Source organism: Lepisosteus oculatus, chromosome 19, assembly GCF_040954835.1.
Source record: "Lepisosteus oculatus isolate fLepOcu1 chromosome 19, fLepOcu1.hap2, whole genome shotgun sequence".
NCBI classification, from domain to species: domain Eukaryota; kingdom Metazoa; phylum Chordata; class Actinopteri; order Semionotiformes; family Lepisosteidae; genus Lepisosteus; species Lepisosteus oculatus.
In genome coordinates, this window is record NC_090714.1 from 15734662 (window position 1) to 15748794 (window position 14133).

Consider the following 14133-nt stretch of genomic DNA (forward strand, 5'->3'; position numbering starts at 1 on the left):
TACTCATCTAGCGATTGCTGAAAACATCTGGTTCTGAGTAGGTATGTTTTTTTCTTCTTCCAGGAACAGAAGGTTTTTATAACTATTAGAAAAATGCATCCTATCATGCACTGTGCACACAAACACAAAGAACGCTACAGGCGAGGGTAAAAGCCTTGATCTCGATCTGTGTTTATTATTTCTAATACCTAACGTCAAACCTACAAACAGCAGGTAATCCCCGTACTTCAAGTCTAACTAACTCTTTAAAACATTCTAAACCCCAAATGCCCCTGAAAGAAGACCCTGGACTCGTGAGGTCCCCCGTAAATCCTACAGCGGTTGTCCTTCAGGTGCAATGTATCCAATAAGACTGGCCACTTCAGCCTTCCACAGACTGCTGCCTGACCCCTGAGCCATTAGTGGTACTATTTTAAAATAAATCTCTACAAGTCATCAAGCACAGAAGGGGGCGGATAAAAGAAAATGACTTCATCTATTAGTGCTGAATCTCCAGAGTTGACAACCCAGGTTAATTAATTAATGAATCAATTCATTAATTGCTTAAACTTATATAGCGCTTTTCTGGACACTCCACTCAAAGCGCTTTACAGCTAATGGGGACTCCCCTCCACCACCACCAATGTGCAGCCCCACCTGGATGTTACCCCACTTAGACCACAGTCGGCAGAACCAAACACACACACACACTCCTGTAAGAGCCTCTGCGATCCCTCTCTGTCCCTTCAGCCCATGTAAGTGCAGGGAATTAAATTTATTAGTGGCTGTTGCTCTCATTAACGGTTCTTTACTCTCTCATTTGCTCCTGGGAGCCTGTCCTCATCACGGAGATCAAATCACATGACGATAAACCTCCGAAAATACAAACAAAGGCAATATCACGCCCTCTCCACACGGGCAGATAAGAACAGTACATCTCCCACACGTCTCTACCATCCCCACACCCTGCTATCCAGTAGACATCCTGATTCCAAACCCTGACAAATGTCTTGTCAGAAATTCCGGTTTGGATCAACGTGTTTATGCCTCAGCTGTCAGAGCAGAAAGCCCGTAATTGATTTGATCCCATCTTTGCGCTCGTAGCTAATCTCGTGTGCAGTGCGCCAACAATGGGAAAACACGATTTCCCGATGCAGCACGAAGATTACACCCCATTACTGCCGACTCGTTACGCAGTACAGACCTGTGGTCAAAGGTAATGGGCTAAGCCTTCTCTTAATTGCTGACTTGCCTTTTCAAATAGCATATATTTAAATATTTTTAAAAAGTGATAAAAGGATATACCATATCTTTCAATTTGTTATGCTTTCTGGGCCATAGCAAAGATCGAAGATAACATTAATATCCTCTTTCTGCAGGCAAAACTAAAAGAAGCACATCTATCTCTTCTGCAGATAGAGCTCGTGTAAAACTACCTTGAAATTCCATGCATCTAGGAGCTGTGTAAACAAACTTTTCCGTCAGGACTGCAGGCTTCTGGTACATGATTTTGGAAAAAAAAAAAATCGACAGCAAAGCAGATTTCTTACGGAATTATACAATCGGTCTGATAAAAATAGGACAGTGTGTGTGAAATAAGTACTTCATAATATCTCCCCATTCCTGCTATTCCATTTCAAAATATGCACCCCTCTATGTGATAGCAGCATGGGGTTGTGTAGTTCATTCTGCTTAGATTTTTATTTGCTGCACCAATTAACACTTTAAAAAGAAGCCACAGAAGGCTTAGAAGGCATCTGAAAAGTGAAGGACAGGAGACAGGCTGGGAAAGCATTGCCCTGCTGCCCAGAGCATTTTTGCCATTCACTACTCAGCATGGTTGAGAACACAGACTCTCTTTCCCTCTGCACTTCTTGGCTATCAGCTTCTGAAGCTAGCTGGTTCAGAAGCACACCGAAAGTCAAACTGAAATTTAAACCCAAAACCCCAACTGAGCACAGGCATCACAGCTAATGGGTACAGCAACTGGTCTAAAAATCAACTGAATGAAATATGCAGGCAATGGAACCACTGAAGCATGAATTGCTCACAAAGGAGCTCAACACATGCAAACAATGGAGTAGTAATGGTCTTCGTCCGGTCAAAGTCGCCAACCCACAGTGTTCACGCATCCTCCCAGTAGCAACATGCCATAAAGGCTAAGAGGGCTCAAGTCTGCAGAGTATCATCAGCTTGGGAACATGGGAAAGGTTACAAAAGAGAGGAAGCCATTCGGAATATACAGCCCATCTGGCAGTTAGTAGCTAACTGATTCAAGGATCTCATCGTCCTGAAAGAAGGCTGCCTATAACGTGGCTGGTTATCTTGCTCCACATTCCCACCACCCTGTGAGCAAAGACGTGCCTCCTGCTCCTGGCTTTAAATGCACTTCCGTGTAGTTTCCACTCATGCCTCCCGATTCCTGTTTCTCTGTTCATTCTGAAGAAGGCCCTGCTGGGTTGACAACACACATTCTGAAGGGAAACGCGAGCAGCCCTCACTGCAGAAAGTCTCACCTAAGCTGGGGCGATTCCACAAAGTCGGGGGACATACAAGAACAATTTTTACACGGGAGGTGTGCGGCCCTCCGGTGACCGTGGGGCACGGAGCGTGCGTGTGCGGCGAGTCGTCCAGGCCGGGCAGCAGCAGCAGCAGCAGGGGCAGCCCTCCGGCTCTGCTCTCCTGCCAATCCGTCAATCCGTCAGCCCGTCAGCCCATCCGGGAGGCCGAGCCACTGCAGGCAGGGGCCGGGGAGGGAGCGGCTTCAAGGCAGAGGCGCTGTGCTCGCGCGCCGTCTGGAGTGAACGGGGCTTGGCGTGAGCACACGCTTCTCCGCCAGCCCGAGCAGGCAATAATGGACCAGTCCTGCGGCAGGCCTGCGTGAGGTCACCCTCCTGGCCCTCTCCTGCTACACTACACAAAAGAGAACTCAAACCGACCGGCACGGGGTTCTGGCTCTGCTAAGGATCTGTGAGGAAAGCACTCAGCAGCGCGTGCTCTGGCCAGGGCGGAATGGGTGGAAAAGCATGGGTGTTCAAGCAGGTGTGGGTGTCATCAATTCTACGTCAATTGAATTCTCCTACCCCCCTTCTGAGAATCTGAGAACAAGTGAAGCCATCACTTCCGCCAGCACGTTGTCAGATTTCTTTTAGGCACTGGATTCCGAACGATCCGATGAGAAATAGTGGCCACGCATTGAGCTCTCGCTGACCCCTTGAGAAAATCTTAGCCGGTATTTCTCGAGACAACTTGCAGGTGCCTCGTGGACTAGCACTGTAAACACGGCGGATAAACACCGCTGGCCCTGCTCGGGCAGAGAGCTGGCGACACATTACATTGAGCGGCCCGAGATGGACCGGTCACAAGATGGACCGGTCACAGCGGCGCCAAACACCTTGCTCTCCAAACCATACTGGCAGAAAACCACTGAGTCCCGACATGACCAAGCAAAACGTGTTTTTCACCGAGATAATTCTGAGCTGTTTTTAATTGAGTTATATGTCAGGGAATTTTAAATTGCTAGGAAATTGCTGGAGTGCTGGCAAAAAACCCAGAGAATTATAAATAATGAAGTTCGAGCTGAAGCTGAATTTAATTTTCTTAATTGAAATGAACAAAAGAAAAGTGAAGAAGTGATATTAAAAAAAAACTATGTGATAAGGAAAAGGAGAGCATTTCCACCCTGTAGCCTGATCGTTCCATGACTCAGAAGCTATGCAAGGCTGGTCAGTATTGGGGTGGGAGACCTCTAAAAAAAACAGGAAGTGCTTTCTTTGTTTTTGAAGTGCTGTCCAGTGACTGCTAGGTCTTTAAAGATCCAATGAACGATTCCTAAGAACTTGGTATCCTGGCTAAATTCAACTGTGATTACCAAGTAATTTTTCACTTTGCCTGATCTGATGTGCCGTGGGGCTGCTGTGGATCACCCAGGTGAGGGCTGTACTTCAGTGGTGGATGAAGTTTTCAGTGAAGGCTGACAGCCTATCTAGGATTTAGAATGGCAAGACGTATTCAAACAGAGAAGAAACCTGCAAATTAACATTTTAAACTCCTTGTATCAATCGTTCTGCACTTTTCACACTTTTTGGGTTGGGATCAAACCCGTGAGGCACATTAGCGACATCCATTATGCGATTGCGCCCTGGATAAGGGCACCGCCCAAGCAGATAAACAACCACCACAAAGAATGATGATGAGGACGATTTCAACACCACTTACTCAGACAGCAAGGAACTTCGACTGCCCCGTGAGGCATGCTCACGAACAGGTGCCAAGTTATTTAAAAAAAAAAACACAAGTGGGAAGCCAGCAGGCTCCTGTGAGGACCAGCTCAGCGGACTTCCAGAAATGAGAAAGAGTGACTGCTTGAAAGAAACATTGACCGGAGTGAATCAGTGCAGTGAGTAACTCAAGGAGCAAACAAGTCAATGAACAGGAGGAGCCATTCCCAATAAAGCACAGCCTATACAATGCAAAGCACAGGAGGCTTTCTATTCCTGGCTGTTTCTGCACATTTGCTCCTCTCAGCGACAATGCAGCAGCTCCCCTGTGAACTCCTGGCCACCCTGCAGATCTATACCGACCGCCACTGAAGAGGCCGGACCCCTCTTTCTGCATCCCACCTTCCGCCGCGAGGACAATGACACATGCTTCAGCCTTCTCCACTCGCTCTTTTATCTGCCGGAAAAAGAGGCTCCCCCTGCCTCCTGCCTGGCACTCTCATCCTCTCTCCCCCGCCTCTCTCCCTCCGCTCCTCTGATCCCACTATCTCAGACGCCAGCTGACGTGCCTGCTCCTGCCACACAGTTCTTCCAGCTGACTGCGGGGACAAGGGCCGACAGTTGACTTTGGCGTTGGCCGCAGGTACTGGGTATCCAGAGCACCTTACGTACCTCTGTTAGGTTTGGGATGGTTGTTAGACATGGCTTATTATTGTTTTTTTAGCCAATGTCTCCATCCCTGATGTTATAATGTACTGCGATGCTATACAGCACCTTTAAAAGGAATCGCGCCACAGCAGTGAGTTCTCCTACATTCAAAACAATTTCTGCACTGTCAAATAGTAATGGTGCAAAACACGCAATGTAAGGGGGCAGAAGTGAAAAGATTTAGCCACAACGTGAGGTACAGAAACCTGGAGGAACCTGAGGATGGACTGCGCGGTTCCAATATTGTCTGAACGTTTCCCACTGGCAGGCATGGCTAGGTCTAGGCCTGTAGGCTGGCAATGTGGTGAACATCTGTATTTCCCTGTGCTAAGCTCCCCTGCACATGAAGGAGGGCAAGAAGTAGTAGTTCTGCCCACTTTCCACCTTTTGTCTTTCAGTGGAGCAGTGAACGTATTATATCAATGAAACACTCCAAGATGAAAGGCAATGAGCTTCCTGCTTCCTCTGATATCAATAAAGGGCTGGCTCCGCAGCACAAGCATGTCTCCTTTGCAACAGGCTTTGAAGCCAGCACTCTAGAAACCAAGCAAAGAGACGACTGACGGCCTGGGATTAATTCTGAACTCAAGCAGGGCCCTGTTACAAACTCTGCATGTACTCAAATATGCCGTTTCTCAATGCATTAATAAGTGCTCTGTGCATTCTTGACCAGTCAAAACTCATTCCTATGACACGTAGTCAAATGCTCACTTTCTGTTCAAGGTAAAGGGGAACTTCAGCTAGAAGCACTACTATAGGAATTGCCAACTCTGACCCTGGGGAGCCACAGACCAGCACCTTTAATTGTGGGTCACCATTAAATCACCAATTTCTAAAGATATGGAACAATTCCATTATGATGAATTAACCAGGTGATTTGTTAAATTGAGTAATCTAGATATCATTTAGCACTAAAATCAAAGCCCTCTTCAGCCCTCGGGCATCAGAATTTTCTTCCTGCACTGGATTAGGACTCTCCAGACCCAGCGATGGAGACCCCTGGTCTCAACAATCTGCTAGAACAATCTGAAAATCATTAAACTTGCCCCCTCTAATTGTCCATGTATATACAGATGTTTACTATTGATCACACGTTTTCAGTGTTATTTAGATTTACTGTTTGTTCATGACTGACTGCAATTCACTTGAAGGGAGTCTGGTGCAGAAGTACTAAATGACCTTATTAATGAGAAGCATAGGCAAAGAGGGGATTGAACATTTTGAATGTCAAGAAGGAACACGAAGGAACCAATATGCCCCACTTATCAACAGAACAGCACCTTTGCTCCATCGGTATGTTATGGGCTGCAGTGAGTGACCTCAGGTGGACTCGGCAGCATTGGGAACAAATTCTCTTTTGCGCTGTGCGTGTAACAACAGCTTTCTTGCAGAATAAGACGGTGAGACTTGGTCATTGGTGCACACTTGCCACACTTGTCTAGCCTTTTACCTCCAGTACTATGGAAAAAATCCTGATAGCAGACCTACACCCTTTGCAACCTGATTTGATCAGATCTCAGGAGCTCAGCAAGGCTGCTGCTGATAGGTACTAGGATGGGAGACGCTGCAAGTGGTATTGGTGGACCAGCAGGTGGTGCTCTTGACTGTGAACCATAATTTCCAGAACAAGGCCTCAGAATAAGGAGTGAAGACACTGTACTGTAGGCAGTGGGGTTATTCTGATGAGATGCTAATATATAAGATGAAACATTAGCCTGTTCCTATGAAGGAAACAGATTAAGAATAGTTCAGAAACTGAACAGGAGGTGAGGGTAATTATAATTTCCTTCTAGGTTTTTACGCTTTTTTAAAGTACAGAATTATTCTGTAATTGTGCTGTAATGTCAGGTGTTTAAATATCTTGCAACAGCTGAGCCCGAAGCTGCTGAAAAGGCGATAAAATCATGGGAAATGGTAACCACCTATTACAGACTCAATGTTACGGATCACCATTGATATCGGACTTACAAAGAGAAAAAAGGACCAGTGGAGTTCTCAGGGGTTCATGTGTTCCAACAGAGGGTTATACAATCATGTTTGTTCAGGCACATATAAAAAGTGAGATATTCCTGACCAGCAGCCTGGACTTTCCCAAGTAGAGCCAACTGAAAGACATCACTGCAGATGAAAGCGTGACTTTGCTTGGACACGATTAATGCAAATGATAAGGTGTCAAGTCAATCAGCCAAGTCACTGCAGCTAGTACAAGAATCCACCTGCAGTAAGAAGAGCACTGAGACCACCGACACTGTATCCCAAACTGTACTTTTCACCCACTACAGTTCTACAACCCATACCGACCCCCCCCCCCACTTACTACTGAGGAATTATGCCCTAATTCCAGGCCAGTTCTCACAAAGAATGTCAGAGTGGCTCAGATGGTAGAAGCCCTGCCCTACACGTACTGGGTCAGGTGACTAGCTGACTGGGACTGGGATTCCTAAAGTGAAAATAGAGTATTGAGAAAAATGCTGCGGAGGACTTAGTTGGCCAGGGTGCTCCTGGCTCCCAGCAACCCGCATCTTTTCCTGTGGCCTCCCTGGCGTTTGCAGGGGCACGGGGCTGCGGTGCATGAAACGTGTTCAGAGGCGAGTGGCTTCGAAGGTGGAGTCTGCCATTGTCTCCCCGCTCTCCCCCGTGTGCCGTCGTGGGGTTCATAGTGGCGCAAAGACATAAAAAAAACACACACAACTAACAATTCCACATTGGTTTGAGACTAAAAGAAAAAAATATTTGGCGAGTCTAAATAAAAAAGGAATTCATGCACACCTGGAAGATGTTCCTTTGTGGCTTTTTTTAAACAGATCATGGAGTCCAGGAATTACTAATAAAGTAGAACTATATGTAAGTGAATAATAACTTCACCACGGAAACATGCAGCACAATGACTGGGAATCTGATGTATCAGGGCAGTCACATCCTTCACAAACTATTAATACCTACTGTAACACCAAATTAACAAAATCAAAACAGAATAAAAAGGGACCGAATAAAAGGATGTTCTTTTTTTCCTGTCCTGAATTTAACAATGCTGCTTATTAATTCCAGCTCTGTCTGACTGATCGCTTTTGCTTTAACACTAATGCAGTTTGCTTACATAGAGAAAAACATTTTATGTATGGCCTGGGGGCACCTATCAAAGTCTCTTCTCTGCTGACCCCTTGCACTACTGTCATCTCTGTTGACAGACTCTTGCCTGTTTCTCCTCGACTCCCTCTCCTATAGCCTGCGTTGTCTCTGTGGGTCACTTTTGCTCACGACGGAAGGAAGGAAACTTCCCCTGCGGCCACTGGGTGCCGTGAAAACAGGGAAAGCCTCCTGTAACACAAAGGTCTATCCTCTTGCTCTGACAACAGCACAAAAACCGCAGATATCCAAATGACAAAAAGAAAGCATTCTCATACAGTCGCCAAAGCTAGCCAAGCACGGACAGACGAAGAAGGAAATAGAATTGCCTTAACCACGTCCTTCAATAAGATGACACACTTCAACTGCATTGCCAGCTTAAGCTGCTCAACACATAAAACCAATGACAAGGTACAGACCCTCTGCCTTTGAGGTAGTGCACATTGCTTTAGCTTTTGCCGTCTTACAGAGTCTGCAGCTTGAGACAGCTTAATATTGTTTGCTTTATCTTATAAAGCCAGCTGGTAACACTGGTAATGGGAATACAGAAACCAAATGCCTTTGTTTCTTTATTTCATTTTCTTTCTGTGCAGCTAAATTCTGTCACTTTGCAAAGGGGTCCCTAAGTGAATAAAAACGGAATAAGGCCGAGGAGCCCGATCGAATCTGACTGTGGAGCACGGGGCATGCCGCTTGCTCTGTGTGGCCAGGAACCATCACACTCTCTTGCTTTGCCAATTAGAGGAGAGAGCTGGGGGACTGGCCAGCGACCCCTGACCCTGCACCCAGGGTCACCACACAGGAGACGCCAAAGCAGGACGTGAGCTAATGCAGAGGAATGGAAAACTGAGTTTTTAAAATAAAATATCAAAAACATTTTACAGCTCAAGCATTTGGTTCTTTTGAAATAAGGGTGGGACAACTTTTATGCTGTTTTTTTTATAAAAAGGTCCTTAGAGTTCCTGCTTTAAGTCACTGAATAGGCCAACTCCCTGGCAAACTCATGAAGCCTCCTGATAATACGCATCACGCGAGAAAAACCCTCAAATATCTGTAAAACCACACTAAAACTACTAATCTAGCAAAAGATGTTTGTTTAGTAAAACAGAGAAAAAATGGGTTAGGCGGCAAATCCTGATAGACTGTTGCTTTATGTTGCTGTTTTCTGAATGGTACAAGGAAGAGCCTGATTGTTCCAGCCTTCTCTCGGCCACTGAGATGGGTTAATGCCTTCATCTTCCTTCCCATAAGCACCTGTGTGCAAGGCGCATTAACACGCTGGCTGACATGAAACGCTGCTCCACTCCCCATCTCCCACTTCACACATCTTTTAAAGGATTAAGTGCAACCATTTTATAATCTCTTGTACCGTGTAAAACGGGTTTTAACATTCTCTATTTTTAGATTTGAACAAAAACATGCACACTCCGCTCCACTGTTTAAGGAGGCAAGAAAAAAAATCCCCTCCTTTTTCTTGCCATCCCTGGGGACCAGTGGAGAACAGATCTGCTTTACTCAGTCATGAGAATGCAAGCATTCATTAAACAGTGGCTTGATAATTTTACCAGGGTAATATTGTTTTGTTTGTTTTTACAAAACTGTGGGCACAATACAACCTTGACTTATGAGTCTCTGATGTGGCAAAAGATGAGGTAAAAATTGTTCAAGATTATTTTATTTTTTTTGCCCTGAAATGATTCTAACAAGGAAAACAAGCTTCTCGCCTGGCATGAGTGACAGTTTTAAAAATACAGTATGTTGTACTATTTAATTGTACTTCAGGAGTGCAAAATGTACCCATCTGCTGGATTCTGCTCCCAAACTAGTATCAGTACACAGTCTTGGAGCTCTCGTGTGCTTTATGGATCTATTTACTGTACTCTGTTTTGTTTGCTCTTTCCTAAAACACAATCAATGTAGACCAGACTGTTCTCTTTCATAGACTCAAGGCTCCTTCTCCCTGGATACTCAGACTTAAGGAATGGTACCGCTGAGAGGAGTTACTTAGTGTCCTTGATCTACAGCACTATATATACCTCCCCTCCCTGTCTACTCCACCACAAAGAGCTTTAATGAGATGTCAGAACCAATAACAGTTTCTCACGCCTCCCATCACCATCCTGTCCACGCACTCGGAGCCTTTGTTTAAACCTGACAAGAGGCTTCTGTGCAATTCCCTTCCATCTCTCGAAAAAAAAAAACCTCTGCTGAAGCCTGCCGAGAAATCAATTTGCTTCGGCCGGACTCTCTTCTGCTTCCTCGCACCGAGGAAGAAAATGACAAAACCGCGCGTGTCAAGTGGGCAACAACTTTGTTCCAGGGCTAATCTCACGGGCTACAGGCGTGCACAGGCATTGCTGAGCTCACATCCACCTCGGCATGTTCATCTATCCCTGAAGTCAAGAGTAAGGACCAGGGAGAACAGGGAAACCTCACCAGAAAAATCCCACAGCACAGCGTGGAGCACTTCCCACTCCCTAAGGGATGAAAGGCCAGTCAGCATTCGGACGGGATCAATGTGCTTTCATCTCTCATATCCACACAGAGAGACACTCGCCCGAGACAAACGCAGTGTGTAACTTAACATAATCTGGAAGAGAATGAGCAAAAATTAAAAGTGCGAGCTAAATTGAAAGAAAAGCTTGGAAAAAGCTGGCTGCCATGGTCACACAGGGATGGGAGATACCCGTTTCCATAGCGATGTTGAGTGGCTTAACGCCTATCAGTCAGACCGCTGGCTTCACTCACCTGTTCTAGTTAAGTTCTTATCAAAACAGCCAGACAGCTACTGGAAATGAGGACCAGCAGGACGTCTGAGTTATTCCCCATTTAACATTCAGCTGCTGCTACATTCACACTACTGTAGTCTGTATCATTACGCTTTTGTCACTTACAATTCTTTTGTATTTAAATAAAGTATTTGGGGCCCGACTACATTTAGCTGAAAATGTCTACAAATGCATAGGTAATGACGTTTGAAGCTTTTCTAGGAAGAAAGGTTTATGGAAATTCAACAGGAAAAAAAACAGGTAACCCACGGAGTAATCTGAAACACTCTGCGATAATGCAACTCCAGTTCATCTGAGAGATTAAATAGTAACACAAAGGCATTTATTTTAGAAATGAAATATTAACGCCACTATACAATTTCGGCAAGGGATGACAGTCTCTTGGGTTGCAGAGACAGTAATGGTTATGAATGTTGCTCCTCTTCTCAGCAGTCACAGGTACTGTACTTGGGAGAGCTTGAATGAGCTCCGTGCAGGGAGGGAGAACCCCCCCCCCAACAAAAGACCCTCCATCACCCCCCTCCTTTTTAATGAAATAGTTACAACATCGCCATTTGAAATAGCAAGAGGAAATAGAAAGAAAGACCTAACAATGCGGATGAGGCTTTTTTTTTTTAGCCGGATGCTTTAGACAGATTACACTTAGCCTGATTTTTTAGTAATCACTTGCAATGTTAAAAGTGGAGCAAAAAATTGCCATCAAGGAACTGTTTGGGTGTAGAGCACGGCAATCGTGCTATTCAGAGTTTCTACCAGTGGAAGACAGCTAGAATTTTGATTGTGCAAAGATCTGCGAGCGTCTTTAAAGACATTTTATTACTGTACGTGTGATATCTCCTCCCTAGGTACCTGCGCTGCCATGTGAATGCTTCATGACTCACGTACATCATGTACAGACAGGTATTAAAATGCAAACAAACAACATCATTCATGTGTTTCATCGCTCCCTGTACACGTCTCTGTTGGTGCGTGTTCAGGTGTGGATTGCCTTGTTAGGAAAGTCACGGCCCTGCACTGCTCCTGACACAGTGTGTGGCACAGGGCGGTGACGGTCTGCCACCCCATGGGGGGGCCTCTACTCAGAAAGCCAGCATGCGAGTCTGCTTACCAGGCATGGCGTGCACCAGGTCCCCGCAGACCACCATGAAGCGCGGCCGGGGGCTCAGTCCGCTGACCGCCCGCGCCGCCTGCCGCGTCAGCCGGACCTCCTCGGACCACTCGTCCCCCCCGCCGTCGCAGTCCCCCACCGACCAGGCCTTCATGAGCCCCAGCTGGGGGTCCGCGGCCTGAATGAAGCAGAAGGGTCCCTTCCACTCGCCCTGCTCCTCTGGGGAGGATGAAAGAAAGGGTGGGGGGGGGGATCGTTACTGCGCGAGTATGAGGCGCTCTCCTCCCAACGGTCAGCAGGTGTGCGGCTTCATTCAGCCAATCCCAGAGCCACCCCCTCCCCGATCACAATGTCCCGTTTTTTTAGGTCCAGCCCAGGGCAACTGATGCACGAATGAGGAAGATGAAAAAAGTGACCGTGCTCCCAATTCTTGCAGTTCTTACTTCTGACTCCTAATCGACAGTTGCAGATGCCTGACGCCTCTATAAAGGGTAGTATTTCTCCCCAGGAGGCTCCCTTCACGTCCCCCTCACCTTTCACTGCCAGCTGAAAAACCCTTCGTCAAAATGATGCCCTTTGTGCGTTTTCCCATCCAGCACCTTGATATACACAGTGGTACTCGAACCTGCAAGCCGGTGACACAGGACACCCAAGGTGCTGATCCTGGCTTCCCGCAGAGCATCAAGCACAGTGCTGGATCACACTGACACAAACTGAGGGCTAATAAGCCTCAGCCGGGACACCTGGTGCACCCAAGGGTGTTTGATGTTGAAAGAGAAGGAACTGTGTGGTCTGGCAGCAGCTCACTGTCTGAGCAGAAGGCATTACAGGGGGTGGTCAGATCAGCCCAGTCCATCACTGGAGTAAAGCTGCCCTCTATTTTAGACATTTTTACTACTCGCTGCCTCAGGATCACCTGGTTCCCCTGCACTGATTCACAGATTCTGAACAGGTGCCACTTGAGGACCTGATCAGTGGAGCTCGCCAACTGGATCTGCCGACTTTGGTTCTGCGCCACCTTCTAGAAATCACTGGCGGCCTAAGCCGACAGCGGCGATTTCACTCCTTTGGGTGCTTCTCAATTTTCTGTGGAGAAATTCAGGACGCACGGAGCAGTGCAGCGAGTAACTCATCCGCTCACTGGAGCTGCTCACTGTGGCCACCCCTGTAGGCTCCCCGGAGTCGCAGCTCAGCTGCCTTTCAAGCATTTAACAGGCGCTCCATGCATCCTCCTCGCAAATGGGTTTATGGTAATTATCCGCTCTTACGCTGGAAACGTTGGGGAAAAGTGTCCGCTGCTGGGAATTCCCTAACAGGTTCTTGACTTCGCAATTATCACTTCTGAAAGCCAGAGGAAAGTGTCTTTCCGCATGGATGCTAATCACAAAAAAAGAACACTTTCTGTATGAAATGAGACCTGGCACCACCTACATACTCCAGCAATTTAATTTGTCTGGTCTAACTTCTTACTCCTCTCCCTGTCTTCATGAACTGTAATTTGTCGGCCCAACGTCCAGTAGACGTAGAGATTAATACTGGTCAAGCCCCCTTCCTTGGGTCTCAGAAGTGCCTTGGTGTTAATACAATTATTAAATTGCAAAGAATATCAGAAAAAATACAACTCTCTGTCCTTAACATCCTCCTATAACAATAGGTCAAGTCTATGATGCCCTACACTGTTCTAATAAACAGTGAAACACAAATCAGAGGACGAATGGGGAAACTCAGAGCAGGAAGTACTTTTTCCACACAAACTACGGTGTTAAAGCTGATAGCCTGCAATAGATCCGTGGATCGATTAGCTGTTAGAAACCAAATGAGCTCGATGTCCTCCTCTGCAATCTTTATGTGCTCATGCTACTGAAGAATAATGCATAAGGGCGCGTTTCTTTAAAAGAGCAGCAATATGCAGACTTTGTAAAACGAGTACTAGAGGCCTTCAAAGTTTAACATAAGTGTAATAATGTAAAGAAAAACATTTATAAAAAGGTTCCTAAAAAATTAATCGCTCAAGCATTAGCGTTCACAAGAACACTTGATGAAAAAGTTATCTGTCTGAACAAAGGAGTGAGACAGGGTGCTCTGTCTTTTTCAACATACTGCACGCATAAATCTGAAGGAATGATTTCTGAAAGCAAAGCTCAGGGAGCTGTGGCAAAGTCTGCCGCAGCCCCATGGCATCCAACTCCCAATACAGCAGCAA

The 14133-nt window shown here is 46.2% G+C and overlaps 1 protein-coding gene across 3 annotated transcripts in view; it reads right to left on the reverse strand.

Moving 5' to 3' along the window:
- Positions 1 to 14133, reverse strand: part of cpped1 (calcineurin-like phosphoesterase domain containing 1) — a 174954-nt gene that overhangs the window by 36020 nt on the left and 124801 nt on the right. For all 3 annotated transcript variants that reach the window (XR_001479998.2, XM_069181008.1, XM_006637324.3), the window contains one exon: positions 11931 to 12149. Coding sequence is in view for 2 of the 3 variants with exons in the window: in XM_006637324.3 (XP_006637387.2) it covers positions 11931 to 12149 (219 nt within the window). In the remaining variant the exon portion in view is untranslated. The remainder of the gene's footprint in view (positions 1 to 11930; positions 12150 to 14133) is intronic.